Below are 27,024 nucleotides of genomic sequence, written 5' to 3'. Positions count from 1 at the left end.
TGTGTGTGTGTGTGTGTGTGTGTGTGTGTGTGTGTGTGTGTGTGTGTGTGGTTGTGGGGGGGGGGGGTTGCTGACCAGTAAGAAAACATCAACATAACATCTGCAAAGCTTGGCTGTCTTCTGTTGTTGTTGTTGTGTTATTTGTGATTACAAGCATTTTGACAACATGCATGTCTATTTCCCTCTATGGATTCATCCACACGGGACTCTAGTAGTAAATAATGCATGGCTGCTGCTGCTTTATGACGCTGTCAGGGGATTGTCAATACAGTCAAAGGGCAAAGGGCGGATACGTTGATTCCAGTAGCTTTCAATCGCATCATTCTATGCATGTGGTCAATCTTGATCTATATGACATGGATATTTAGGTGGAAAGGATAATAGAGCCATCTGATGACGTTCATTTTAGTTTCAACGACATTAATTAGATGTTATTTTTCCTTCCCACAACTCTGCAATCACCTGCGGCTTCACACCAATAGCCCCCTGGATTCTCACGCAAGATTGATCTAGCTTCATTAGAAAGCCTTTGTTTACGGAACAGTCAGTACCGCACTCGACCAGTAGATGTCTGTCTTCTTTCGGCCATGGTCACTCTTTGAAATTGGATAGCAGTTTTTTCTGGGTTGCATAAGAACGACGGCCTATGTAATGCATGTCGTTAACTATGACTAAAAGTGGAAGCAACACACAAAAGGGGCTGATGCATTTACACTTAGTTAAAAATAAACTGCATTGACGACAGGTTGAGTGGCTTCTAAAGGGCAATTGACCAAGCTAAAAGGCCTAAATTGATTTCTCCCTCAAACTTGAATAACATGTTAATTGTGGCTAAAACTAATTTGTGTCTCCATTTCTGTCATGCGTATAATGCAATTAGTAAACATTGGGAAAGGCAAACCTGTGCCAGCACATACAATATTAGTGACTCAATACAACAAACCATGGGTCAACAATTCTCTTTTAAGCACAACGAAGAGTAGGACTACCTTACATTATTATCTATTAAACTGTTATAATATGTTGCCAACACTACTTATACTGAATAGTATAGGCCCCACTGTTAGTGTTGCTCTCATGTGTCAATGTAATATCTTCTTCAATTGAATATGCTGCTTAATATATTAAGTTATTTTAAGCTGCCCTAGTGACCGTTGATTTAGGTTTAGAAATAACACCTGTCGAGGTACCATTTCTTTATATTAACATTGAACCGTGTTTTCAGGCGTGACGGAGTTAACGGGGCGGGAGGACGCGGTATCAGGGCCGGTCCAGTCGCACTAACTGTCCTGTGATTGGCCCGCCTCTCCCCAACTCAAGCACTTGTCGAAGAGTTGTCTCTGACGCGGATTGTTGTGGGCGTGTCGCGGAGGATATACTCCGGAGAAACAACAATAGAAAAGATGTGGCTTGGACTATTAACGCCTGTGCCTAGTCTGTGTCTCGATTCTGCTCCAAACGAAGGGATGTGACAATTATATTTTCACGTCTGTAGCGAAACGTCCAACCTACCACGTTTGGAGAAGTATAGGTCAGCCTAGCCGGGCGATTTATGCAATAGGAATATGTTGCCACTGTGACAAGTAGCCTACTTGTTCTGCGACATCCGCAAAAAGTCTATTTCCTCCCATCTGCAACAACGGTCTGCAACCTCTTTTTATTTCGAGAGTCTGTTTTCTTTCCGTTGCGGGACGCAGATTGGCATGTGGGTCAATACTGGAACCGTCGGCAGGTAGGGCAACTCCTTCAAGACTCCCTGATGGGTCACATGCTCGTCTTGTTATTCTATAGTGCACAAACCATAACGGGCAGAAATCATGTAGGCAATTAGTCTCTTCATTGAGACATCAGAGAAAGGCTGCCCCATATGTTGAGAATGCCACAATGTACACCCCACGTGGGCTCCCTCACGCGTAATGTCTTATCGACTTGTTTTTGCTGTTCGGTGTGTGTGTGTGTGTGTGTGTGTGTGTGTGTGTGTGTGTGTGTGTGTGTGTGTGTGTGTGTGTGTGTGTGTGTGTGTGTGTGTGTGTGTGTGTGTGTGTGTGTGTGTGTGTGTGTGTGTGTGTGTGTGTGTGTGTGTGTGTGTGTGTGTGTGTGTGTGTGTGTGTGTGTGTGTGTGTGTGTGTGTGTGTGTGTGTATAACCGGACGGGCTTTGCGCCTTAGGCAAGGTGTCTGTCAATCAACTTCCAGGCAGTTGATGCGCTGCCTCGTTGGACGGACTTTATCTAGGTTATCGCCAGTTAGTTTTTTTGTTTTTCACTGAATCGCTCCCCAACCCAATGAATGAGTCAGGTGGTTATGAATGGCTGCGGACGGACGAGGATTAGTTCATTGATACGCAGTGATTCTAGCAGTGTGTCAGCAGAAGTCTCAGCTGTGTGCACTTGGTATCATACTGACTAAGATTTAATTGTGGATGATTTAATACAAGATTGCATGCAATGGCTCAGCTTGTGTCATTACACGGTTGTTAATCAGATCCCCAAAGACCAGAAACAACTAATGGAATTGATGTTGCATAACCTTTCGCTTTTTTTATTAGACTCTATCAAGTTGTATTTTGTCCTTGGCCTATATTGATTTGCAAGCAACTACATCATTGTTATGCACAGGTTGGTCCGATTTATCACTGCTTTTAAATCCTGGGTTGTATGTATTGTTCTATCAATGAAGACGTGTAACATTATTCCTCATATGGATATCAAATGCAGTGTAAACACAAGAATAGCCGCCCACTCCTGGTACAAAACCCATCAATAGGTGGGCTTGTGCCAGTTGTTTAATTTTAAATGCACAAGAAGTGGTTTATATGATTTAGAAATGAAAGAAGAGGCAATCAATTTGTATATCAATTATATATCTACGCGTTGGTACCCGGACGCTGCACTGTCTTGCACTTTATTGTGTTATTCTATTCTGCAGGCTTATGTTGGCCTTGAATGAGCACAGTGATATCAGAACACGAGTCGATTTGTCTTTTGTGTTGGGTGGTGTATCGTCGAGGAGGTAAATCAAATGCTTAGTCTTTGACCTGTTTCATCAGCCCATGGAGATAGCCTGGGATGGACCCACATGGAATCGTTAGCCAGGATCACATGACTGACGAGAATGTTGTGATCTAAGGCACCTGTCCGTGTTGGACTGCAGCCACAAGACATTTATGAGCTTGTTTATTTTCCACACCAGTGATTTTTAGAGTTGGTGGTGTGGGTAGGTGTGTTGTCTCCGTCCAGTCTTAAGACTGGTTTGTGTCCAGCATTATGTGATGCGCAGAAGCCTTTTAACTATTTGTGGTTCATTATCAGCTTCTGAGCTCTTCATTTTTTTTTGGGGTGATTGGGAAAAGTTTTGAAGCCTTTCGAGGATAGTTAATACTGTAACACACAACTTTGTTTATAACAAAATGTGTAAAGATAACAATACAATTATAACTTAGCACTTTGGGGTCATTAAGTTGATGTAAAGTGCGTTATGAATAAAATGTATTATTATTATTATTATAACTTAAGTTGGAAGACTTGAAAGTTGGGCAGAGTTTTAAAGGAATGGGAAGAGCGATCTTAGGATGGTGAGTTGGAGATATATATGGACCCAGGGGGTTGGGTGGGGCAGGGATGATAAAAATGAGGTCAGCTGTTTGTGGAGCTGAGTTGGTATTCATTGAAGAGAGGAGTATGAGCGAAGTGGTATGAGAAATCTTCATTAACTGTGGTCCATGTGTGGATCAACACATCAATATATAAGACTCTTTTACTCTTTGTATATCGTTAAGGGTGGTCCATACATGGTCTACCTAACTTAACTGATAAGGTAATTTGAAGCCCACTCAGGTCATTGTAATGATTTACATAATTCTGCCATCATGTGTCACTCCTCTATCAGAATGTTCCATGCAGTACTACAGTGTCGTATGCAAAAATGGAAGCTGTTACAACCTAGTTAGATGCATAGTCCTTAAACTTCTCTGCACCAGACCAAAGTGTGTGTTTGTGTGTGTATGTGTGCGCAACTGCACATCTGTCTGGTGCGTGAGACCTGAGCCAGAGAGGCTGAAGTTTACTGTCAGCCGCACAGGATGACAAGGCAACAGACAGATAAGTTATGTAACCAGTCTGAGCCAGCTGGGCCCCTGGCAGCTACTGTCCTGCGCGCACACACACACACACACACACACACACACACACACACACACACACACACACACACACACACACACACACACACACACACACACACACACTGTATATCAATCTGGAAATATCCATTCATTGGCTTGCCTTTAAGTAGGGCAAGTTGTCATTGAAACCAGTTTGGAATATGGTCCGAGTAGCAGTATGAAATTGAACTGTGTCTATGTCTGGCAAATCTGTGAGAGGAGGAACAATGGCCAGTGGTGGGAGGAGGGAGGGGTGTGTGGACGGAGAGGGACATGAAGTGAAGGGTGAGATAGTGTTGTTGTGTCGGAGCGGACGGGACGGCAAGGCTGAGTGAACAAGAGGAAGGGAGGGTATAGGTCAGTGGGTCGCACGGTGTGGGAGACTATTGAGCCAACTAACCAGACATAGCACAATAAGAGAGGATGACGTGGAAGTTAAAGCAAACGTTCAGTGACAGAATTATGGTTCTGAATGTAATGAATTGCCCCCTCTGGCTTGAGGCAAAGCACTCCTGAGACACACGCACACAAAACCCAAATTATGCATGAGTCTCTGTGTCTGGCTGGATCTCCTGTACCATATTCCCTCTGCGAGCCAAACACATGCACGCACGCTCGCACACCAACCTAATTCAACACTCATGTCATAGCCTTCGCTTTTGCACCCTTTTACCGTGTGGGTTATGTGAATACCTTGCACAGGCACATGCATGAATCTGCATGTACCCACAACCAGCCTTTGATGGGCCACCACACACACACACACACACACACACACACACACACACACACACACACACACACACACACACACACACACACACACACACACACACAACCACAGATGTAAACAGGAAGAGTGTGTATAATCACCATTGTATTTTCTTTGTGAGAACGTGCTGTAATCAAACAGCTGCGGTCTGGACATCTGTGAGCTCTAGACCGAACTGATTTAAAATAAACCTGAGCTGCCTGTTACTTCCTGCTCCCCCGGGCACCCTGGGCGGCCCTGGTGATGTCTGGTCGTCATAACGGCTGCCATTGGAAAGATGGGCGCATGGAAATGAACCTGAATGTGCATGCACGCTGTGCATGCACATTCATTTCCACACGCACATCTTTTCTGTTGTGCATCTGTTTGTTTCTATGTATTTGTAATATGCATGTGTATGCAGTTCACATTGGTTTGATCTGTTAGATTTCAGCTTATTTTAAAATACACCAACATTCTACAGATCGTATACATATAAGCTTGAGCCAGTGCTTATGTTTGCATTGTGTAAGTTCTTGGCCTACCACATGATCCATCAAACAATAGCCTGGGGGGGGGGCTGTTTCCTCTAAAGCCACTTCTCTCAGAGCACTGGAGGCTCGAGCCATGGATCCCCCTCAGAAAGTTTCCAGACATCTTACTCTACTCTCTGTTACATAACTGCTCCCACATCCTACCAAGGCTCATTGATTGGCCCTGAGCTAATTAACACGCATGTAGGCAGGCACGCACGCACACAAGCACGTTTAGCTGAAATCAGTCAGTGATAGTGGATGTCTCCCTGACCTTTCACTGACTGCACTCACTCTTTTCTTTTTTTCTGCATAGTTTCCTTTTTTGTCAGTGTGCATGAACTGTGTGCGATTGCACAAACCAGAAATGACGTAATCACGGCCCGCGCTCACGGTGCATGTGGTGGTTTGTCGCTTGCTGCACACACCTGAATTTTTTAACCTTGTAAAGCATCAGAAATCCTGCAATCATATCCACGATCTCGGCGAGCGAACTGTGCGTCAGATGAAGATGTGATGCATACTTTTACTACTTCCTACACTCCTGTTGTGATCGTTCTTGTTGTTGTTGTTGTTGTTGTTGTTTATTCAATAGGGACGCATTTGAGCTGAGGTTGTGTTGGTCAAAGACCTCCTATAAAAGATGACGATGACAAATTATCCCTTCCTCCTCGGCACCAAGGAAGCGCAGCTCAGCATCAGCAAGGATTGACGTAAAAAAAACAGAGAACCGTTCCTACCATCTGCATGAGTTCAGTTCTGTGTCCAGTGCCCTCTGTCGTCAACAAGAACATAGACTAGGGCCAAACGGCTACTATAAAAAAGGCCATGGCCGTCCGTGGACAGTAAGCACACTCCACACACACAGTGCTTCAAGGCAAACTGTACTGGAGCATCTAAGGTGGAGAGGAAAACTGTGATTTCCCCTGAGCATGCTCAATTACAGCTTGTACCCAGATTGATATACAGTGTGTGTGTGTGTGTGTGTGTGTGTGTGTGTGTGTGTGTGTGTGTGTACTCTCTCAGTCTCTCTTTGTCGTCCCCCTCTCATCCGTCTGTTATTTTCTGTGAGGCGTTCCACAAATGCCCATGTCCACCGTGGTCCTCCTGTCTGTCAGCTATACTGCTGATGTTATTAATGCCACCGATTGTGCACTGAAAGTATCCCTACCCGCCCCCGCCTCATTCAAAGTCCTCTGCAGCTGTCTTCCTAAACAACCACCACGTTCATCAGTTGGATATCCGTTAGATGCGTTTACTGCCCTTTTTATTACCCTGCTATCTGGTATACCTGACGCACAGCGCACTGCCGTGTGTGTGTGTGTGTGTGTGTGTGTGTGTGTGTGTGTGTGTGTGTGTGTGTGTGTGTGTGTGTGTGTGTGTGTGTGTGTGTGTGTGTGTGTGTGTGTGTGTGTGTGTGTGTGTGTGGTTGGGGCGTCCCTGGACAGGTGGTTGTGGTGGTACTGGTGTGTGGTGGACATATTATTCATAACTTTGGAAAGACGCAGGCAAGACCATTTCACCTCCACATAGAGCACACTGACTGAACACAGACACAGTTTATTCCAATTGGCAGTCGCCTACAGGTCAGACAAATTAATGTAGGTGTTCTCCTTCTTTTTACACCTGTATTTGATTGTTCTGCTTCTTTAAGATGGCAGCTTTATTTTTTGGTTGTATTTTTCATGGAAATGTATATCCATGTATATGTATTTGTGATCAAATATTTAAGAGGCTTTCTCGAGCTTCAGCAACAGGCATCGTATTAGACAGGATGAAAGATGTGTTTGGGAGAAACTGTGGTTTGTGGTCACAGCGATTCATGGCTGGCTGGATTCTACAGCAGTGCACATGGCTTGCTTGTTTAATGAATAGATGCCATTTATAGACACTGGTGTCTGTCAATGCAGGCCTACACTAGCATCCACATCAATGGAGTAACAAGCCGCAGCCTTTATGAATGTTTCAGGGGCTCCATTTATGGGGATTTGGGTCTTTGTACAGTTGGCAAGAGCCAATGGGTTGGTTTGACTGGACTCTCAGTGCTGCAGTGTCGATATCACCTAAATAAATTAGTCTTTCCAAGGAATATGCTTGTATATGGGTCGTGAGCCTATTTGTTGTGGCATGCAATGAATGCATGTAATCTGTTTAGGGCTATGGGGATTTGAAGATGAAGCTTTTCATAAGTTATGGTTTTGGTTCTCTAGCTCTTTTCTATTTCAATAGGAAAACTTGTTGTGACTTGGTGTGTGATGCCTGGTTCATTCTAGAAGACGATGATAGAACGGGATGAAAGCAAATATAACCATTGTCTTTGAGTCCATCAGGTCATTCAATAATTAATAAGTCACTCGGATTCATTCAAGTATCCTGTCCCTTTATATTCAGCAGACGTTATGTGCGGGGTTGCAGTGTTCCGGGGAAGATCATTTGGAATACCATTAAATGGAAACAATGTAGTCTTGCATGTATGCAAAAACATTTATGCATCACATTTTGAGGAAACCATGCAAATAAAAAAGGATGTTTCACACCATGGAGGAAGTAGATGACTGATACCAGGTGCAGAGGTATTTTATTCTAAAATAGAAAAGATTTGCTTCAAGAGAGCTTTCTCTCACTGCTGCAAAGAGGCCAAGATATGTTTTTCGTTTGCCAAAGTACTGTAGATGCTTTATCACATACCAGTCTTTCGTTTATTTATTTAAATCACTGAGGGTGATGTTATCTTCTCTCTCTCTCTTCCTGTATGTCTCTCTCTCTCTCTCTCTCTCTCTCTCTTCCTGTGCTGGTACATAAATAGCACTGCTGTCTCCCCACTGCTCAGCCTGAAAACCTCCGTCTGTTCTGTGGAGGAGTTTGGCAGCAGCCTGGGTACACTGGTCAGTACAGCCATGGGGGCTTTGAGCCTTGGCAAAACCTGCAGAGCCAGGACTTGTTTGACCCCATGCGGGTCAGAGCAACCTCCTATATTTCGGGCTGTCATTGCATAGAAACTGCAACCATCTAAATTAATTTTTTATTCCATTCAGTTTGAACTAAATCTCTCTCTCTCTCTCTCTCTCTCTCTCTCTCTCTCTCTCTCTCTCTCTCTCTCTCTCTCTCTCTCTCTCTCTCTCTCTCTCTCTCTCTCTCTCTCTCTCTCTCTCTCTCTCTCTCTCTCTCTCTCTCTGCACAGGGCACTCTCCATGGATATAGACACTGACTATGAGCGGCCCAATGTGGAAACCATTAAATGTGTGGTGGTGGGAGACAATGCAGTCGGCAAAACACGGCTCATCTGTGCCCGGGCCTGCAATGCCACCCTCACACAGTATCAGCTCCTTGCCACCCACGTGCCAACCGTTTGGGCCATCGACCAATACCGTGTATGCCAGGAGGTGGGCACACACACACACACACACACACACACACACACACACACACACACACACACACACACACACACACACACACACACACACACACACACACACACACACTCCTGTACATACACACACACACAATATGCACACTACTTACATACACCTACACATACGCACACACACTCTCACCTTAACATACACACACACACACACACAAAAAAATAGTCAATAAATACACACATGCACGGATTGCACGCTCACATACACCTACCCATGCGCATACACACACAAACACGCACACACACCCCAACACATCTCGCTATCATGACGTCTATGTTATTAGCATGCAGAATGGCAGCGCGGCAGAGTAGACGTAATGATGGCTGTGTGAATGTAGGTGCTGGAGAGATCCCGCGATGTGGTGGACGAGGTGAGCGTGTCCCTGAGACTGTGGGACACCTTTGGAGATCATCACAAAGACAGGCGGTTTGCATATGGCAGGTAAGAATGCACATGCAGGCACATACACGTGCAAGCAAGTAGGAATGCAGACCGGGAGACATACGCATGCGCGCACACACAAACACACACAGGCACGTAGTCACGCAGTCATGCGCACACACACACGCACGCACACAGGCACGCAGGCACGCAGTCATGCGTACACGCACATGCACACAGACAGAAACACACATGCAGAGACACACAATCTGTCGCTCCCTGTCTAGTTCACCAAAGCTAAAATAAGGTTGTTGACCTAAAAACATAATTTCTGCCTATCACACTTGGTTGACCCTGTGAATAATCACACACAGACCCATACACACTTACACATATAAACTAACTGCACTATTTAAAGTCTTTGGGGAACAAGAATGTGACACAGACAGAATGATTGTCTCGGCTTGTGTTGTGGAATTAATCTCACCTGAGCAAATTCAGGGAACTTTCAAGGAACTACCAACAAACACACACACACACACACACACACACACACACACACACACACACACACACACACACACACACACACACACACACACAGTCAAAGACCCTCTGTCAGTCTCTGTCTCAGTCTCCCTTTCACACACACAAGGCAGGCTCTTTGCAACGTAACGCTTGCTATATTGGATCATCTCTCTATACCCGTTTATTCATCTGCCTGAGTGGTCGCCGCCTGATCCCCTTTTGTGGCTTCATCCAACTTACTGAGATCCATCCGTCCTATAAAAACCTTTTGAAGTAATCCTGACTCACAGCAAACACACACACCATGTGCACACAAATGAGACAGCAAGATTCCCTGCACAATTTCTATACAACGTACCCTGTCACTGTTTGAACATACCTGTGTGCTTACTCTATCTTTGGTTGTGTGCATGGGCTTATCAGTAAGTCACCCAGAGCGTCCTGCCCTGTTTGTCCCCTTAAGTTCACTGTGTGTGTGTGTGTGTTTTGATCTGTGTCTGCTGGAGTGCTGTATGCCTAATCACTCTGCAGTCAGCTGATTGAGGAACGGGGCCAACTCTGCTGTTCCCTGCTCTTACCACGCTTCACCTAACCTTTGATGAACACACACACACACACACACACACACACAGACACACACACACACACACACACACACACACACACACACACAGTCAAAGACCCTCTGTACGTCTCTGTCTCAGTCTCCCTTTCACACACACACACACACACACACACACACACACACACACACACAAACACAGGCGCATTTGCTGGGCTCAGACATCTGACCTCCTTCTGTCTGGCTAACATGCTCAGACAGGCTCCCCCTCACCACCATATTATTCAGCCCTCATCTTCACAGCCCTTTCCTCCTAGATTCCATTACCCCTTCCTACCCTCTACCCCTCATTTCCTCTACCATGGTATTTCGTTAATATCAAACTCTAAACACATTTTATTTTTGATAAAAGGCAAGTTAGTTCAAATGCTCTCAGCTCAATACGGGAAAGATCAGACTTTCTGTTCCCCTTATCCCGAAACGTGCGGCTTGTTCGCGCTATGCTTGATTCCCCTTCACTTCAAATGGAAAATCGGACTCCATTTATTTCTTTTTGTGTTTTGGTTACCTTACATAATCTTGTCCATAAAATGACCTTTGTAATTTGGATCCACCTAGAAACACAGAAACTCTTAATCACACACACACGCATGCACAAACACACGTACCCACACACAAACCCTACATTGTATTTTTCACAAGGTGTGGTTAATTATTGCACGATGGCTTAACAATGTCTTGGCCATTAGTGCGATCTCTTGGGGTCATCCATACACGCACACCATACCAGCCCTATCTTTAGACTTCAGAACATGTCTATGTTTCGCTGTGTTCGTTTTACAACACAGTTACTGAAGAAAGAAGAATTTGTTTGTGTGTGTGTGTGTGTGTGTGTGTGTGTGTGTGTGTGTGTGTGTGTGTGTGTGTGTGTGTGTGTGTGTGTGTGTGTGTGTGTGTGTGTGTGTGTGTGTGTGTGTACTAGTCTATTCTTAGCCTGGTCTTTGTGCACAGGGCCTTAGGGTGCTTATGTTAGGTTAGGCTTGGCTTTATGTAAGTAAGAGCAACAGGGGCTTCACCAGCCTTCAAGGGCCAAACACACACACGCGTACCCGCACACAAATCGGGATTTGGGAACACCATTGTCATCATAAGTTGCCTTAAAGCACATGGAAAAAAAAAACATTAAACATGAACATTCCTTCCTCACTCAATGTTTACAATTCTGGATGGTGTTAGATAAGAACAATTATATTTCCTAACCTAGCCTTTACTATATACAAGCCTGCATATTGGTCAAACACGGATTAATTATGTAAAGTGTAGCTCTACTTTCCTTCTTAAGTTTGTAAGTGCTTCCACACTTTGGATTTCAACTGCTAAACCCTCAGCTCTAAAAGGGTTCAACAGGTTTACCATGGTGTTCAATGATATTTTCTGTATGCTTAAAGTGACAACAACACTAGTGGTTGTGTTTGCGCGTATAGACTCCCTCTGCAGGGCTGTAGGGCTGATGGCAGCTGACTCTACAAACATACAAATATGTTTACAGCTGAAACTAAAATGTATGAAGTAAAAATGAGTGCTGAACTGTTATGAGCGCCCGACCCTCCCTCCACTCCTCGCTATATCATCATGTAGCTTGTGAATTCTGAACGGCACCCACAAGAATATCAACAGGAAAATGACTCTTGACTAAACAGGATCTTGCTTGTTTCCACCGTCCCTCCTGCCTCGTTGCCCACTAGCCTTGGCAGTACATTTTTTTGAACGGTATATTTAGTTATTTTTCACGAGTACATGCATCTCACAGGAAGTAATAGGAATTATTGCTGACTAACTTCTCTTCCATTGTACTTGAATTGTCTGTGTATACCTGCCCCCCCCCCCCCCACACACACACACACACACACACACACACACACACCTATCGAGTGCCCCTGTACCCCTTTATCCACATGAAGTTATCCGTTTTCCAGTAATCCAAATGCACTGCAGTCTCGGCGTGATGTATTCTTATCGGTCTTCTCCTTCCTTGAAAAGGTCAGACGTGGTGGTGCTGTGTTTCTCGCTGGCCAACCCCAACTCCCTCCGCCACGTGCGCACCATGTGGTTCCCGGAGATCAAGCACTTCTGCCCGCGCACCCCGATCATCCTGGTGGGCTGCCAGCTGGATCTGCGCTACGCCGACCTGGACGCCGTGAACCGTGCACGCCGACCTCTGGCCAAGTGAGACCCATTCGCTTTTCTGGAATGATTGCCCACTGTCTGTAGAACATGCAGGCGAAACACATGGACGATCAATACAGTGCTGTGAGGTATTTTTGCCGGGTCTCTAGACCCATTAAACCAACAGATATCCTTCCTCCGGAGCGGGGTCATGAGGTGGCCAAGGAGCTGGGCATCCCCTACTACGAGACCAGCATCGTGGCCCAGTTCGGGGTCAAAGACGTGTTCGACAACGCCATACGGGCCGCGCTCATCTCCCGCCGCCACCTGCAGTTCTGGAAGTCCCACCTGAAGAAGGTGCAGAGGCCCCTCCTCCAGGCTCCCTTCCTGCCGCCCCGCCCCCCGCGGCCCATCGTGGGCATCCCGGACCCCCCTCCCCGGGACGGCGAGGCCCCGGACGCCCTCTTCTGCCAGCCGCTGTGCGCCGACGTCCTGTTCCTCCTGCAGGGCGGCGCCGCCCGCGTCTTCGCCCACAAGGTCTACCTGGCCACCTCCTGCTCCAAGTTCAACGACCTCTTCACCCTGGACCTCAGCGCCTCGTCTCTGGCCGACGGGGGCGGGGACCGCGACCGTGACGACGACGACGATGACGGCGACGACGACGGCGGCAGCCCCGGGCCGGAGAGCGAGGAGCGGTCGGAGAGCGCCGACGAAGACGAGCAGAACCGGAGGGGCGCCAAGGAGCAGGCAGGCCGCACCAAGAGCCTGGACATCGACAAGGACACGGCGGAGGGCGGCGTGCGCGGCCTGAAGCGCCCCCCTCTGCCCCCGCTCGGCCCCCTCAGGACGTCCCAGAGCGACAACGCGCTGCCCTGCCGCGCCCCCTGCGGCCAGGCGGCCCCGGGCAACAGCCACGCCCTGTCCGGCTGGGGGAGGGGCTTCCTGAGCGTGGGCGTGGAGCACGTGGACGACCCGGTGACCGGCAGGCCCCGGCTCATGACGGTCGTCGCCATGGACGCGCTCATACAGGAAGAGCCCTTCCAGGTGACCATGACTCCGGGACGCGTCCTCAAACACCCGCACACATTAGGGTTAGGGCTAGGGTTAGCCCTAACCCTAACCCTAACCTGGTCAAAGTATCTTTGAGGTTTAAAACCTGTCCCAATGCTTCCATATTCTAGGTCCATAAAAGCACTTCTCAAACAGAATGCTCTTGGGTCATTTCAGCTGCAAAGAACGGGACGTTTTCTAGTTTTCCTTAGTTGCACTGAACACAGAGACATGCACTGGTGTTGGCATCATCATCTGCTTTTGTTCCCCCGTGGTTCCAGGCTGTGCTTCAGTACCTCTACACCGGTAGTCTGGACGAGGGGCGAGGGGACCTGATGCAGGTGGCCACCATTGCTGAGCTGTTGGAGGTGTTTGACCTGCGGATGATGGTGGCCAATATCCTGAACAGAGAGAGCTTCATGAATCAGGAGATCACCAAGGCCTTCCACGTGCGGAGGGCCAACCGCATCAAGGAGTGCCTGAATAAGGGCACCTTCTCCGGTAAACCATTATGCTGGTACTTCTCCTTGTTTCGGTTCTTTATGATGGGACTTTATCTGTCCCATACACAGTTCTGTTCTTGAACTGTGTATTTAAACAAATGTGTGTCAGTGGTAATAGGCATGGGGTGTTATTTATGATAGTCCTTTGCATTGATGATGACATTTAAATAGAGATGTCACTAAGGTTTGACGTTCCTTCAGAAGTAGTTTAAATGTTAAAAGATTGCTGTTCCTTCATTTCAATGCATTTCCACATAATAATTTCTTTAAATGTGCACCTAGCATACATTTAGTCATGTATTCAACGTTGTGCATTTGAAAGAAAATCTGCACATTCTCGTGATAAACATGTATTCATAACATGTATTTTGAAGTGTGTGAATAATCATCAAACGATGATTTGTTCGATTATTTGTTCAGTGAATCCTGTTTGGTGTTTTCCTTTGTCCATGCACGGATGTGTCCCTTGTCAGTGTGTTCATGTCTTACCCTCTGTCTAGCTTCTGTGTCTTCATGTTTAATAACGTCTGCAGTCGAAGACCACACTGTCCAGAATCCATCCCATTTCAGACAACAGGGTGGCACGCTTTTTCAGTTGCCTCTCTGGTTTTGTGTAATCTAGCATGAGGTTGCCTTTTTAATGTTGTGAAATCGTACTATAAATGTAGCATTCATTATTACATGCCATTTTATTACTAGTAGCAGAGAATACTTATTGAAGGTTTCAAACATTTGACCTAAAAGCTGATTAAATCGGTGCTTTTAACCGTAGCTTGGAGCTTATATAGGGCAGTTGTTATGCAAGTGAGGTAGCTGTAGCATTATATCCACTTCCCTGACCAGACTAATCAAACACATTTGAGTAGATTTGGACAAAAATACTCAATGACCTATTATTGCCTGTCTTCTTTGTAGTCCACAACTCTCCTTCTCTTATCTTGACAAACAAAGTGCTGTCTTCCTTCCGTCAATTTATCTCTTTGTCCGTCTACCTCTGTCTATGTCTATGTGTGCGTCTGTCTGTCCTTTTGCTTTCTCCTGTTTCTTTGTATGGATCTTTTTGTGTGTGTGTGTCTGTCTGTCTGTCTGTCTGTCGGTCTTCCCCCCGTAGCCTCGGCTTCTGTGGCACAGCAAGAGATGAATGCTCTTTTCCCACCCCGGTTTTAGATGTGATGTTCAGATTGGACAATGGCAACCTTCCGGCCCACAAGCCCCTGCTCATCTCGAGCTGTGATTGGATGGCTGCTATGTTCCGTGGTTCCTTCATGGAGAGCTACATTGAGGAGGTGAGAAAGAGAGACGCACGGATCAAAGTAACACACACACACACAGTTAGATGTGCGATGGAGAGAGTCACACACTGATGAGATAGAGAGATACATGTAGAGGTGAGATGGAGAGAGACATACAGATAGGTGAGATAGAGAGACACTGATAGAGGTGAGATAGTGACAACCACCTATAGGGGTGAGATAGAGAGACACCCACAGATAGAGTTGAGAGAGAGACACACACACACACACACACACACACACACACACACACACACACACACACACACACACACACACACACACACACACACACACACACACACACACACACACACACACACTGATAGAGGTGAGAGGGAGACCCACACACAGATAAAGGTGAGAGAGGGACCCACACTTAGGTAGAGGTGAGAGAGACACGCACACACACAAACACAGATAGAGGTGAGTTGGAGACCCACACAGCTTTGACAGACGTTATTATTTAGGTTGGATAAATGCATGCAGGTTACTGACTAATGTATAAGGTGGAAAACTAGATGTGGATCTCTGTTGAATTGCATAACCTTGAGGGCAGGTTTCCTACAAGCATGTGTTTGGCATCTGATCCTGTATAAATTACTGCCTGCCCTATGATGCATAATACATCATCTATTGTGTTCTATAATAACAAAAGAAAGATGGCCGCCTTTTGTTCAGAGTATTTTAGGGCTGTCGGACCGATCTCATTTATCGATGACCTTCTCCACTCGGTGTTTGATTTCCCGTGCTGCTGCCGCTGGGTTGTCGCCTAATAGAGTCGGAAACGCTTGGCCAGAGAGAGGGTGTTCCTATGTCTGACTGCGCCGTGACAAGGGTTTTCTAGGTGGTGTTGGAGAATCGGATCCTCTGGGGTACGGTTACTTCCTGGCTCGCCGTGGATTTGGGTCAGATAGATTCAGGCCTTGAGCTTGGAGAGAGAGAGAGAGAGAGTCTAGGTGGCGGGGGGTGGAGGAGCTCTCAGGGAGCCGGCAGAAGGGACCGACGGAGCAGGAACAAACTGTCACGGGTTATAATGCTTTGTCATTGAAGTGTTTTTTTTTCCTACGGAGGTTGAGGTTAGGGGAGGGTTTGTGTTTTAATCGCAACTGGTTTAAAAGGCAGATCAAGAATGGATAAACCGTTTTCTTTAAATTCCACCCCAGAAATGTGTGTGTCCACTTCACAACATCCGCAAACAAAGAAAAAAAAATCAGCCACTTATCTGGAGACCAACAGCTCCAGAAACGCTGTGTGTTTCGGCCTGCCACCGTCGCGGGCATCCATTTGGCACGATGCGGTGGGCAGGTGTCACTGTCACAAAGCCTCAACGACCCAGCAGCCCGGCCAGGCCAGCTTATGACGTCAGCCTTCCACTGACATCTGAGCGCCATTGACTGGAGGTTTTTATTGCGTGTGTTCATGTATTTGCATTTTTATACCCTCCTCGAACAGGGTGAGCTTCATTCAGTGAAGCTCTTGAACCAAAACCTCGGCGGTTGCCTCCTGTTCCGCCGAAGCTCTCCAAACATAATGTCTTTTCAGAGGCACAGATGTAGCTTTAATCACGCCTGTTGCAAACGTCACCGGTGAGCCCTTTGTGAGATGCAATTGCCGAGCTGTTGGTTCGCTTTTCCGTCTTTCTCCGGGGCATAGAAAGTCCTGGCTATTTTCAGATGCCGTCTGAATGGAAGTGATTCGCACACTCTCTTGATGAGGCACTTGGCACTGGTGGTTCCCAGAAAAGACATGTTTCAAAGTCTGCCACAGTAGTGTGACCCTGAGGAATGGATTGGAAGAAATTGTGAGACTGGATGATTGAAAGATGTAGAACTAAGCTCCAACGCCGAAACTCCTCTGAATACTGAAGGGGTATTTTGTCTTTTTTAAACTGTTCTTAAGGAAAATAGAATTTAAAAGTATATTGTCAATAAATCTCTATTTGAAAGGTGTGGAATAATACATTGTTGGTCGAGGGCTTGTTTTTAAACTTTTACAAAATACTTCACTGCTATGGCCTGTTTCACCGATACTTTGTACGGAGTGAATAATGTCAAAATGCAAAAAAAAATAACCAATGACTTTCCTTCAGGTTAATTACACTGATATTGGTTGAGACAGCCCAATCAAATATTCTGTCTCAACCAATAGCAGCCCCCTGCAGTCAGAAACGTTTGGAGTTTAAATAGCTCCTTTCAAAGCTCCTGTGGCTTTCTTTTCCCTCACTGATGATTGCCCTGAACATTTGAATGCTCAATATGCCCCCCCCCCCCTCCCATACCCCTTGCACACAAAAACCCATTCATTCACACATTGAACCGGAAGGACGCACTACAAGACACTACAATTAAACCATGTCATTTGAATGTTAATATTAGGACTTCCCCATCATTCACCTCCTCCTTGTGTGTGTCAGCATCGTGACATTTCAGCCATGGCGAGAGGACGTCACCGGCGGGCTGACATTCTTCTAATTGGTTGTGGATCTGTGTGGTGAAGGGCACCTCAGTGGGTACTTGTCGTCGAACCCCTGCTGGCCTATCACGTGGTTCCCTTTTTCCGGTCACCTGACTTTTGATCTTTGACTTGGAGTCAAGTCTCCCCAATACCAATTCATTAATGTCATTAAGGATGTCTTATTCATTACACACCTCATTATTATTTCCTCTTTTTAACACCCGGGCCCTGCTGGGCTCACCTTAATAGCATAGTGACCCCTAGGGGTTTCCACTGGGACTGATATTTTACATTCTTTATTGTGCATTTTCCGCTGAGAAACTCATAATATCCTCAAATGACAGGTGATGCATCTCAAAACAAGTATATTGGTTTAGAGGCCCTATCTACTGTTCAAGTCCAGTTGTAACTTTACGATGATATTTCATTGAGTTGGTTCGATTCCCGAGTCTGTGGCCTCCCTGCAGACGGCCTTGAGCTGTCCACATCCTCCCCACCCCCTGCCTCCTAAATCACAAACAGAGTTCGTCCGCCCTGACGTGGATTTGCTCTCCCCCTGCCCACCCCCCCACCAGGTCTCCATACCTGACACCAGCAGTGCCTGCATGCATGGGGTGCTGGAGTTCCTGTACTGCGGCCAGCTGACGCCAAGCCCCGGCCTGGAGCCCATCGACCTGATCGTCCTGGCCAACAGGCTGTGTCTGCCCCGCCTCGTGGCTCTCACAGGTACGCTCGGCCCTCGCTGCACTGTTATTCCTCACTTTCGTGGTTTTTAGTTAGGTCTTTTCTGTACTTGCCATAGTATACTCAGTAGGAACAAAGTAAGGTTGTGGCTTTTCAGAAACAACTACAGATGGTCAATGTAGCTGGAAATAAGACGCCAAGTTGTGTTTTTGAGACAGGCATCACTCAGTGTGTGTGCTTCTTTGCTTACTTATGAAGCTAAAGCTGAAGCAAAAATAAATATAAACAAACAACATTTGATTGCATTGCCATTACTTATCATATGTGTTTATTAGCATGTCCACCGCTGATAGTTTCTTTACAGATATTATTGGTTTGGTACACAATCGTATTTCAGTAGCGAAAATATGTTTTCACATGGGCTATTCAAGAGATCTATGGCAGCAGCATTGTATGCAAACAGGATAAGGAAGGCTTGCTTGTCTCCGTATTCTGCAGAACAACATGCTGTTGATGAGCTGCTCCAACTGGCTGTGAAGGGAACAGACATTGACGGACAGGTGTTGGCTTACCTCGAGTTGGCTCAGGTGTGTCTTGCTAAAAATAGACCAATGCCTGAAGATGTGGCTCATTAGCATACGTCATGAGTATTCCAAAGTCAAAGAAAAAACACATAGAAAGTACCTGTTTCGTTGGATGTTCATTTAGATTCGACCGTTGATATAAATCTATCTTTAATGTGTCGTTAATCTTGTATTATCTCTAAATCCCGGTGTTGTGTTCCCTCCATCTGCAGTTCCATAACGCTCAGCAGCTATCGGCCTGGTGTCTGCACCATATATGCACTAATTACAACAGCATCTGCCGCAAGTTTCCTAAAGACATGAAAGCCATGTCTCAAGGTACAGATATTTCTCCTGCAATTATTTATTAGTTGGACGCTGATCCTTTTGCTAGCTCATATGACCCCAGACTAGTGTTTCTTTAGTGATTCAACACTATTCAACAACTACACTGCTGCGTAATTGTTGTGTAAATAATTTTATAGTATGCATTTTGTCGAAGTGCCATTGTATGAAACATTTAATATCTCCCTTGCTCTCTGTCTCGTATCCCACTCTCTTTCTCTAATGTCTCTGTATTTCCCTCTCTTTCTCTCATGTCTCTGTCTTTCCTTCTCTTTCTCTCATGTCTCTGTCTTTCCTTCTCTTTCTCTAATGTCTCTGTATTTCCTTCTCTTTCTCTAATGTCTCTGTATTTCCCTCTCTTTCTCTAATGTCTCTGTATTTCCCTCTCTTTCTCTAATGTCTCTGTGTTTCCTTCTCTTTCTCTCATGTCTCTGTTTTTCCCTCTCTCTCTCTCCCTGTCCCTCTCGCCCCCCCTCCTTGTTTTTTCCTCTCTCTCTCTCCCTGCCTCTCTCGCTCCCCCTCCTTGTATTTCCCTCTCTCTCTCTCCCTGTCTCTCTCGCACCCCCTCCTTGTATTTCCCTCTCTCTCCCTGTCCCTCTCGCCCCTGCTCCTTGTTTCTCTCTCTCTTTCTCCGTGTAGTTAACCAGAGGCACTTTGAGAAGCAGCGCTGGCCTCCCGTGTGGTTCCTGAAGGAGGAGGACCGCTACCTGCGCTCTCAGAAGGAGCGCGAGCGCGAGGAGGAGATCCTGCGCAAGCAGAACACCAAGCGGGGCTGGTGCTTCTGGAGGCACCAGTCGTCCTCCTCGCCCCACGTCTCCTGAGCTCCCCCGGCTCCTGACTCCGTTCCAGAATGTCCCCAGTGCTCAGTGGTTTGGATGTGCTGGTTTGCCTGCTCCCCCCAACCCCACCTGTGAGCATGGGATTTGTAGTTGAATGAGAAGATTGTTTTACTTTATTTTTTAGGCTTGTGTGACAGAGAAGAGAGTGAGTGAGTGAGAGAGAGCGCCTTTGTGTCTGTGAGCATGTGGGTGTGTGCCACCGAGCCACTTCAGTACCATTCGGTCTCCTTTCACAAGACCTCCTCCTCCTCTTCCACCTCATCCCCCCCCCCCCTCCTCCACCTCCTCCTCCTCCTCCTCCTCCACCTCCTCTTCCTCCTCCACCTCCCCTCGACTCAGAACGTCCCCACCCGGAGTGACCTCCTGAGATATTGGGGCTTTTGATTCCACTTCCCATCCTGCTTATTGACTTGATTATCACGTTGACCACATGCTGATCCATCTAGGTCCAACCCTCAGAGCCACTTTAATACACCAACACCGGAACACCCCTCCCATCACTTGGAGAAGGTTTTTTATTAATTTTGGTGGTTATTTTCCATTTTCTTTGTTGTCTACAGTGATAACTGTGGTTATTAGTTATCAGTTATCACCCTCATAACCTCCTTCCATTGACGTCATGAACTATTTTACAAGCCCACACACATCCACTCTCCCTGGAGAGATGGATTCAAAGAACTAATTTCCACGAAAGTGTCGCTCGATGTGAAGAGTCGACATAAACAGTCCCTCAACGTGAACAGTCCCTGGACATGAACAGTCCCCGTTTGAATACCACTGCCAGGGATTCATGATGGATGCAATTTCTTTGAACAGATTCTAAGAACAGCTGTGTTCTTCTCAATGTCCTTCCTTGACCACTAGGTTGTGTTGAATCGCCTAAGCCAGCCTGCCTTTCCACCCCTGTACCACTAGGGGCAGCACCGCTCAGGGCACAAGCACCAACCTTCACATAAGGAACTCATTTGTTATTTTGTTATTTTTTTAATTAACTTTTAAGGTGACGAGGAGCCTTTTTTATTGCTATAATCTTAACCGTGTTGAAAGAACACAAAGCACACACAAACACATTATTTTGCTCGCAAATTTTTTTTTTGGAGTTTGCCTTTACTGAAAACCAAAGCTGTGATTTGCTTTTATTTATTTCATTTTGGGAACCCCCCCCCAAAAAAATAAGCAAAAGAAAGAAGAAATAGCGACCAGACTTACAGACTAGCAGAGAGTGGGAGAGGGGGCTCAGTATGTAGTGATTGTGGTGTCAGTCTGTTCTAAGTCTCCACACACAATGACATAGCCTTCCATTCTACCTGCTGGGATTGAAAATGGTGCAAATGGCTTTTCCGTAGTAATACACATGCAAGCAACCACACACACATGTACATGTTTGTATCCACACACACTATTATGTTTATATTAATTATAGTGTCCATGCACATGAACTCACACAAGGTGATGCACACATTATTCTGTAAAGTTTAGTTATTTTTCAATATTATTCAATAACTGGCCTATTCCAAATACCGTTTTGCAATATTTGTTGAAAGGTCATTCATTTCTGAATATATTTTAAATCACTTGAATATAATATCATTTTAACAACCCATTTCATTAGGCTGTGTTTGAATCATCCTTAAATAGGTCTGTAGTGTTTCACTGTATATCAGGATGTTTTTGGAATGAAATTGCAATTTGGATATAGCTTTAAATGCCAAGAATTGTAATAGTATCTCTATGATAACCTCTTACTAGTATTGTAGTCATTATTTTTATTATTATTATTATTATTTGGCTCTTTGGTAGTGATTGTGAAAGCTGGGATTCTTGTGGTTGCATTGATTCTTCTCTATGAGCCCTCTTTTCCTTTATACCCTCCCTCTCTGCTCCGCTCCGATGGGGAGGGCTAGGGCAGGAGACACAGTGTATAGGAGACGGATGGGGTGGTGTGAAACATGTGGCGAGATCCACCAGCTATCAACAGCTCCCAAAAATAGACGTTAGATAGCATCTCATGAGACCTGGTGAGAATTTAGCTGCTTTCTTCTTAAAGGAAAGAATAGAAAGAGAGTGAGAGAAAGAGAGTGAGATCCGAGGCACCTTGGCCCGCACTTGCTTCCCATCGACTAGTATTTTAAATATGTTTGGCGTCCGAAAAATGCACAGCATCCAATACCTCTGGATTCAGACATTTATATTACAATGAGGAGAAGATGTCAGATTAATAATTTTTTTTTTTATTTCCCCATAGACTTGATAGCCTTAGCCATGACTCTCTAGGCTTTGTGGGCCTTCTAAAGGACACACCAAGTCAGAACATCATTTTATGGAGGTAGTATTGGGGAATTTGGCTGAGATGTTCTTCTGCGTTGGTCAACATCATTGATTCGACATGTAGGGATCATTCTAATATTATAGCGTACAGATCTAGACTTTTTGAACAATGCCATCCTCACAGGGGGTTATGAGCTTTACAAACTGGGACCTGAGTAGCAGAATCCTTCCAGGAACCTAGGGGTCTAATCAAAAGGGCCACTGATCTGTACGTCTCCTCTAAAGCATGGTTTGTGGCTTGAGGCCATGCTTGGTTAGGGGCCCGAATGAACTGAGCAATAATACGATGGTGGTGCTCTCTAGGATGCTGTCAGACCGCTTCTCATTCCCAGAGAAGGCTGGAGCATGATTTTTATTTCCTTATTTTTTGAACTGAGCACTAGCTGGCCTGTGTGTTCGGAGCAGAAACCACTTTTGGAACGTGGTTTTATTTGGAATGTTTTTGTTTTTATTTTTTTTAATTTTTTTTGGTCGGACTCTTATCTTGCGTCACTTTTACTGTGTTTGGTATTGGAATGCACTTTTTATCTTTACTTAATGGACTCTGCCTTTTTATATGTGACGGCATGACTTGTTACTCCTTCAAACTTATGAAAGGTTCGCTCTTGGGAGAACTCTTTGTTGACGTTAAGTTGTGTAAAGAATTAGCTTGATGTGTATACTTTCTTTACGTTTGCTCTCCAGAATCTACACAGCACAGTATTATCCACTTGGGATAACCCCATACACTTAAGCACTCTAAAGTGTTCTCTTAATTGCACAATCATTTGAGTGTACAAGAATACACTCAAATTTGGAGAAAGAACTGGTTGTCCGCTTACAAAATAATAATTATATTTAATTTAAAGATAATGGTTGAAAGCTATTGTAAGCTAATGAAATCCTCCAAAAATGTAATTGACTGGAAAATCCAAATTCAAATATTTTGCAGAATAAATATTTAAGAATGTATTCGATGTCGGTTTTGGTTTAGCGCGGTCTAGAATCAGACGCATATAGCACAAATAGCACTAATTGGTCATGATGCATGTCTCGGCTAGAGGTTCAACGTTTATGTAAAGAGAAATGGAATTGGTCGAAGCTTCCCTCAAACCGTAATACTTGCATTACACTGACCCCTACTGGTTGAATGGGTTTTTGATTGTTCACTCTTTCAACCATTGTTACTCGCAGTCCCTGTATTTTATTTAAAAAATAATTCGATTTTTTATGTGTACAGTAGATGTCATTGTTTCTTTCAATCCCTGCTGTGCCTTTAAAGGAATTCCACATAGTTGGGTCTCCACATGGTTACAATAACACCGAAACTATTGCCTTCGAGTTGGAAGTGAAATGTGTTGCTGGACAGGCTTTTAGAGACATTCCCATGTGCAAGTTGGGGAATTCTAGAATCCTGTCACCGGAGGATGGGCAGAAACTTCCTTGATATTCCGATGTAATGTTTCCACCAATGAGCCACATGTAGCTACAAGGGGGAAACTTCCGATCTCTTTCCCCAACACAGCTTTTTAAACAACTTTGAAAATACAAATTCACCTTTTGCACACATTTCAACGCCCGCACTTTCTATTATGTAGCCTTCTGTAAAATGCCTTTTATACCATGTTGCTTCTACGACCACGGGCGGTTAGACAACTACAATTTTCTCCTTTTTCATCCAACTCAAGTATATTTTCCCAATAGTTTTTGCAATTATTTAATACAATTTGTATAACAATCCTGCATAACGTCATATATGTTAAGTTTAAATACAGGAAGAGCTCCACCCTTTTGAACTACTGTGTCGAGTAAGAATAAATATTCACTAGGAAAAATAAACGTTATTTAAACTTCATTCAACATGCTATATTCAAGATGTGATGCAACATGCATTGGATATGCTATACTCTATATGTATGGTATATATGGGCTAACTATAAAGATTTATAAAGAACATTGTTTGATTAATCCCTGCTCTGTACTGTAATTTTTCTGAAGTTATAAACTTTATATTGTTTTGCACTTTTGTCTTTTATTTTGTTTTATTATTAACCCTTCATGTGTTTCAGTTTTGATTAGGTTTTTGAAGATATCGAAAAGAGCACAGACCACATTCACTCTATTAAGGGCTTATATACAACAATCAGAATGTTTTGCTGCAAAATAATATTTGAATGGTCTTTTGTATTATTTTTGAACCAATGTGATTTTTAGAAAATTATAACAAAATGTTAAGGAAAAAAAGTTTTGCCATTTCAGTATTCTAATGTTTGACCTTTTAATAAAGTCTGGTAATCTTTTGAAATGGTATACTGTCTTACATTGTGTGTACAGCTGTGTCTTCATTTTGTAATGGTATATGATATGATTTTTTGTGGTTTTGTTCAATGTCAAAGGAGGAATGGAAGTGAAGTGAAGTGATTGAGTGAGTAGTTAGTTACACCACACCCATGATGTATTAAGGGTTGGATCATTGTCAAGGTTAGATCATTCAATCATAATCTCACATTAGATATTTCTGAACCGGATTGGAAACATCTCTTCTCTAATACTGTTTCAATTAGTTTCCTTGCTAAATGTGAAGGAACAAATATGTTTATAAAGGACCAATGAGGTGACAGAAGATGGTGGACTCGAGGTAACCCAGATGAGGCTAAAAAGCATCAGGGGTTCTTCAAAATCTCAGGTTGAATTCCTGCAAGGGTGAAGGTTTTGATGATTATAGTGATCTTAAACCAGCATGACATCACGTTTATGCTGTACACACTATTCAATCCAAGGCCAGCATCCAATGATGATAATACACTCGCAGTACACACTATCTATAAGTGAGACAACTAGGGTTCAGGATTCAGAGCTGGCAAATGATATATGATCCAATAAACTCCTGAATCCCAGCATCCTCCTCTAACACATTGCAGCTCGCTGCATGTATTTCTTGGCCTGGCCTAAAGGGGTGGGGCCACAACACTATGGTCAGGCCCATTGCGGGAGGCTGCATTCTGTGCGGATGTCCTACGGTTGGAACATGGGTGTGGGTGTGGGTGCGCTGATACTGGCACCAGCCAAGCGTATCCCATCTCATTAAACATATAATACCGGCAAGACAGCCCCCTTAAACTCTTACCAAGCAATGACGTACCACCACTTTTTCCTTTCATATTCTAGTAAACGGGTGAATTTACTGCTGTGTTTCCCGTGGCAGTGACCACAGAGCAGCCGGCTTGACGTGTGTTCACGGGGCGGCGTTCAGAAAAGCTCTGATTACAGACCGTGACGCTGTGTGTCAGCTGCTCTGTCCATCCCTCTCACTCACACACACACACACACAAACACACATGCACGTGCACAAATACACGTGCACACACACACAGAGACACACGCGCACAGACACGCACACACACACGCACACACATGCTCACAGACACACACACACGCACGCACACACACATACACACTCACAAGCAAGCACATAGAGACACCAACACACGCATACACACGTGGCATGGCCTTAAACGCCGCAACCTCCTTGAGCAGCGGCTGGGATACCATGACAGGGCCATGACATCACCACATGTGGATCCAATTTCCCCACCCGCCCTCCCCCCCAGTGAGATGGTTCAAACACAAGAGCCAAAAGAACAACACAGCCGTGAAGGACCAAGTAGGTGGACTGCCCAGGTTTAGCGTTTATTTGTTTATCCAATTTAACCGCGCGTGTCGGTGAACACAGATAACTCACGGATTAGATCCCCCTCGATGACGGGCAGGAAGGACGTCTACGGTGAGAGGGAGGCGGCCTCCACGTGGATGGCTTTTCATCTGCTGGATTGGTTCCTGGCATTGACTCTTTTGGATGTAAGGTTGAGCCTCAGTATGACGCGTGAATGGATCTGTTCCAGAGTCAGCAGAACCCAGGGGAACGTCACACGTACATGGGAGTAGACTGTCCGGGACACAAGCACCTCTTGTGAGCAGGGCCAACTCTACAGCACTGTTTCTGTCTGAACTTATCTCATAATACACACATTTAGCACGCACACACACACACACACACACACACAAAACCCATGCACACACAAACACGCACTGATGCATGCACATACACAGGCACACAGGTACAAAACCGCACACAATGCACACACACACGCACACCAAGCACACACGTATACACATGAATGCACACATGCAAGCAAGCACGTACACACATGCAAGCACACAGACACACACACACACACACACACACACACACACACACATGAAATCACACATGCAAGCAAGCACGTACACACATGCAAGCACATAGACACACACACACACACACACACACACACACACACACACACACACACACACACACACACACACACACACACACACACACACACACACACACACACACACACACCTAAAGATGGAGTTTGTGCTAACACACTGATTCTCCCGGGTAAGATATGTCTGGCAGGGCTGGGATG

The 27,024-nt window shown here is 45.2% G+C and overlaps 1 protein-coding gene across 3 annotated transcripts in view; it reads left to right on the top strand.

Annotated features, from left to right (window-relative positions):
• rhobtb4 (Rho related BTB domain containing 4) overlaps nucleotides 1-24,854 on the top strand; it is a 37,807-nt gene extending 12,953 nt beyond the window's left edge. The window contains exons 2-12 of one of the 3 annotated variants that reach the window (XM_060054282.1): nucleotides 8,251-8,329; nucleotides 8,626-8,827; nucleotides 9,210-9,313; nucleotides 12,384-12,569; nucleotides 12,680-13,553; nucleotides 13,841-14,060; nucleotides 15,230-15,348; nucleotides 18,387-18,537; nucleotides 18,994-19,082; nucleotides 19,292-19,397; nucleotides 20,043-24,854. In XM_060054282.1, the coding sequence (XP_059910265.1) occupies nucleotides 8,636-8,827; nucleotides 9,210-9,313; nucleotides 12,384-12,569; nucleotides 12,680-13,553; nucleotides 13,841-14,060; nucleotides 15,230-15,348; nucleotides 18,387-18,537; nucleotides 18,994-19,082; nucleotides 19,292-19,397; nucleotides 20,043-20,224 (2,223 nt within the window). In that variant the 5' untranslated portion in view covers nucleotides 8,251-8,329; nucleotides 8,626-8,635 and the 3' untranslated portion in view covers nucleotides 20,225-24,854. Of the gene's footprint in view, nucleotides 1-69; nucleotides 1,733-8,250; nucleotides 8,330-8,625; nucleotides 8,828-9,209; nucleotides 9,314-12,383; nucleotides 12,570-12,679; nucleotides 13,554-13,840; nucleotides 14,061-15,229; nucleotides 15,349-18,386; nucleotides 18,538-18,993; nucleotides 19,083-19,291; nucleotides 19,398-20,042 lie in introns of those variants that run through there. The other 2 variants (XM_060054280.1, XM_060054281.1) reach the window with 2 other exon arrangements.
• The last annotated feature ends 2,170 nt before the right edge of the window (nucleotides 24,855-27,024 follow it).

This window comes from Gadus macrocephalus, chromosome 6 (genome assembly GCF_031168955.1).
Source record: "Gadus macrocephalus chromosome 6, ASM3116895v1".
NCBI classification, from domain to species: Eukaryota; Metazoa; Chordata; class Actinopteri; order Gadiformes; family Gadidae; genus Gadus; species Gadus macrocephalus.
Note: the sequence above shows the minus strand (reverse complement) of the source record. Positions and strands in the feature narration are given on the sequence as shown.